Source organism: Zingiber officinale, chromosome 3B, assembly GCF_018446385.1.
Source record: "Zingiber officinale cultivar Zhangliang chromosome 3B, Zo_v1.1, whole genome shotgun sequence".
Classification (NCBI taxonomy): Eukaryota; Viridiplantae; Streptophyta; class Magnoliopsida; order Zingiberales; family Zingiberaceae; genus Zingiber; species Zingiber officinale.
Window position 1 is genome coordinate 15,576 of NC_055991.1, and position 3,965 is coordinate 19,540.

General features: G+C 40.6%; 1 protein-coding gene across 1 annotated transcript; it reads left to right on the plus strand.

The window, feature by feature from the left end:
- The first annotated feature begins 2,355 nt into the window (after window positions 1–2,355).
- On the plus strand, window positions 2,356–3,713 carry LOC122055280 (noroxomaritidine/norcraugsodine reductase-like). Its single transcript, XM_042616646.1, has 5 exons — window positions 2,356–2,541; window positions 2,670–2,877; window positions 2,954–3,170; window positions 3,250–3,356; window positions 3,442–3,713. Exons 1-5 carry the CDS (start codon window positions 2,453–2,455, stop codon window positions 3,616–3,618), a joined length of 798 nt encoding a protein of 265 aa, XP_042472580.1. The 5' UTR covers window positions 2,356–2,452; the 3' UTR covers window positions 3,619–3,713.
- The last annotated feature ends 252 nt before the right edge of the window (window positions 3,714–3,965 follow it).

The following is a 3,965-nucleotide window of genomic DNA, read 5'->3' on the forward strand; positions in this document are numbered from 1 at the left end:
TGCTTGTCTTTATGAAAAGAAAATCTCAAGTAGTTACTTGTATTAGAAATATGAATAAAGGTATTGGATGCTTGTGTTGTCGAATAAAGGAATATATGAATGTAGAAATCAAATTTGATTACGACGATCGCACAGTTTCCTTTTATTTCGCGTTTGTTTTGGAAGGAGAGAGGAGTGGAGAAAGGAAATAAATTATATTTTGAAAATGTCTATTTATTTTGTTTTTTATTCGAAGAATGTTAACAACCTTTGTGACTAGCTATCTCCAAATTTTCGGTGATGCCTAAACAGACTTGCCATATATAATATCAACAAGGACAATAGTAAATTGAATGCTCAATTACACTTTGATATCAGATCTTTTATCTATACAAAAAATATAGAAGATGGATCATTTGAAATTACTGTTGAATTATGATTAATTTCACAGTTTGAATCTAACTAGTAGTTTGGTTGTCGTCCCTTTAACGCCCTATAACTCGACTTTATTTGTGACATCACGGCCTCTTATTTACTTTGGGAGATTTCATCATCCATCTCGATATAAATTATAATTTAGGAGATTGATGAATTTACGAAGGGATTGTAACAAATTATGATTGAAATAAGCTATGATTTGATGTAATTGTAAATAATTTTATATATATATATATATATATATATATATATATATATATATGATCCGGTAGTAAGAACAGGGGATCCCGTCCTGTGGAGTCAACGCCACGTGGAAGTCAAAGTGGCAGTTGTCCATCCGGAGAGGGCCGCCCTCACGCTTACCGGTCCTGGAATCAACGTCCGGAGATGGATGGGTCCGACTTAACATCAAACGCCTTGTTCACCGATGGTTGAAGGCGTCACGAAATCGTGGTTCCTGGAGAAGAATGCAGTACGAAATGGATCTGCACGCTCTACCAAAGTCATAAGGTAACGTATCATAATAGTCTCCACAAAGCACGTGATGGAGAATCTCCAAGTAAACCATTCTCCAGACATATCCGCCTGGATGTCGAGAGAAATGTCCCACAGACACTAGATCCGGCAAAGGGAAAAGGACATGCACATCTTTTCGATAAAGGCGACGTTTTCAACAGAGGCCATACCTAAATCTATGACGGGATTCCGGTCATTCCATCGAGATACGCTTTGGACCCAGAAGAAGATGCAAGTAGAATTGATCGATGCTCTTACTAGGTACAACATGGACACGTGTACACTTTATTATGTGTACACTCGCCTTCACGCCTCTATATAAAGGCCCTCATCCTTCACGGAGGTAGTATCTCTATGAGTTTTGGAGCCACTTTTTCTCTGGAAGCCTGGCCGACTTGAAAGGCTTGAAAGGCCGCCACGAACTCCTTCCCTACTCGATTGCAGCAGTGCTCGCCGGAGCTTCGTGCTACCAGTCGAAGATCCACGTCAACAGTCGGAAAGTGCCCTGTGCCCAGCGTCCGTTGATTCAGCATTCGGACAGGATCAAAATATATATATATATATATAAAGTAAAACAGTGTGAATGAGGAGGCTCATGCATGTCAATTGTCAAATTAAAGCAGAAAGAAGTTAATATATATGGTTGTTAGAAGTGAATACAAGAACGCATTCAAAGGTCCCCTGATTCAACGTACAAGGAAAAAGAAAGAAGTTAATATATATGGTTGTTAGAAGTGAATACAAGAACGCATTCAAAGGTCCCCTGATTCAACGTACAAGGAAAATGAATGGTAAGGATAGATACATCTGAACAAACATTAATTCAATAATATTAGTTCATGTAATATTAGTTCATGGACTAACCTTTACGTACCCATTATGCTGTGAATCTTATTATATATCTGCAAAAACAATTCTAAAAAAAACAATAGTAGAAAAACTATAACATAAAAACCAAGATATCCACAATAAATAATTAAAAAAAAAGTCAATACAAACGCAAGTCCTATTAAATTTTTTCCGTGTAAATCATTTCTATTATATATATATATATATATATATATATATATATATATATATATATAATTCAGGTAAAATAAGTTAGACTTGATCATTTATTTATAATTTTATAAATATTAGATATTTTAAATATTGTTATGTTCAATAATGTCGTTAATTTTACTTTTAAAGTTTATATATATACCAACTGAGAAATAAATGAAATGATCCACTGACCAAGTAAAGACGTGCAATAATGGATCGAGTTGGCGCATCTCCAGCCGTCCGTATATGAAAAATATAAATGAAAACTAAACAAAGAAAAAGATGTCTCCTTTACCAATCCCCCACCAACTCCCCCACCCACCAATAACGCAACTCTGACTTCCCATCCTCCGTCCTCTATTAAACCAAATCTGTTTCTTCCATCTTCGCCACTCATCCATCATCTCTAGCTAGCTAGCTAGTAAGTAACTAGTAAACAGAGTCCTTAGGGTTGAACTCCCACAGATCCAGAATCATGGCGGCTTCCCACAACGGCATTTTATCAAACAGATGGTCTCTCGCCGGATCCACGGCTCTCGTCACCGGCGGCACCAAAGGAATCGGGTAATTTCCCTTTCTTTCTTTCTTTCTTTCTTTCTTTCATACGTCTTTTGCAACCGATTTAATTAATTAATTATTCTCGATTCGATCGCACCTCGATCGTCATGCGTCTTTTTAATTTCTGTTCGTAGATTCTCCATCGTCGAAGAGCTGGCCGCACTGGGAGCCGCAGTCCACACCTGCTCCAGAAACGAAGCCGAGCTCAACAAGTGCCTGCAGGACTGGGAGAAGAAGGGCTTCAAGATCACCGGCACCGTCTGCGACGTGTCCTCGCCGGCTGACCGGGAGCGCCTGCTACAGGATGTCAAGGCCGTCTTCGACGGAAAGCTAAACATCCTCGTATATATCTATATGACTTCTCCTCAATTTCGATCTCCTCTTCTTCTCTTCTCTTGATTGCCCTAATTCATCGCAGGTGAACAATGCGGGAACAGGGTACCCGAAGCCGGCGACGCTGTGCACGGCGGACGACTTCAAATTCATCATGACGACCAACGTCGAAGCGGCTTTCCACGTCTGCCAGTTGGCTCACCCTCTGCTCAAGGCTTCCGGGAGAGGCAGCATCGTCTTCAACTCCTCCATCTCCGGCATCATCGCTCTCGAATACCTCTCCATCTACGGCATCACCAAAGGTCTAGAGATTGTTAGATCTAGAAAAAGAATTGAATCATCATCGAATAGAAATTCTAACTGACCTGGCGATATTTTTAGGTGCGCTGAATCAGCTTGCGAGGAGCTTTGCTTGCGAGTGGGCGAAGGACAACATTCGCGTGAACAGCGTCGCCCCCGGCGCCGTGGAGACACCGCTGATGAAGCCGGTAGGCCTAACTGTGAAATTTAAGATACAAATTTAGTTTTAGTTTTAGTTTTAGTTTGGTTTGATGAGTTTGGGGCGATCGACAGGCGTTCGACAACAAGGAGTTCGTGGAGAGGGAGGCAGCGCACGTGCCGCTGGGGAGGCTGGGAGTGCCGGAGGACGTGGCTCCGGTGGTGGCGTTCCTTTGCTTGCCGGCGGCGTCCTACGTCACCGGACAAGTCATTGTGATCGACGGAGGACGCGTTGTGAATGGCTACTACTGAGCACTGCTGCCCTTCCAGAGTTTGTTTGTTATGCAATGGCCGTTTGGCAATTTCCTTGTATTTTCAGTCGTAAGAATTGTGTTTTGATTGACCAATTTACATGTCTCTTAGTTAATAATATTATTGGCAATTTATCAAAAAAGAAAAAGAAAAAGAAATGCGTATTTAATTTTATTGAATGCATATTTTCTAAACGGATTGGAAGTCAAATGTGAGAGTCCGTTGGTCATAACTTGGCAGTTTTAGGTGATGACTTTCGATGACATCCACACCCACTCTATTTGAACAATTGACTCTTGGGCACCACCTATCAACCATACTTTTAATTAAAAATCGAGACTTTCTCT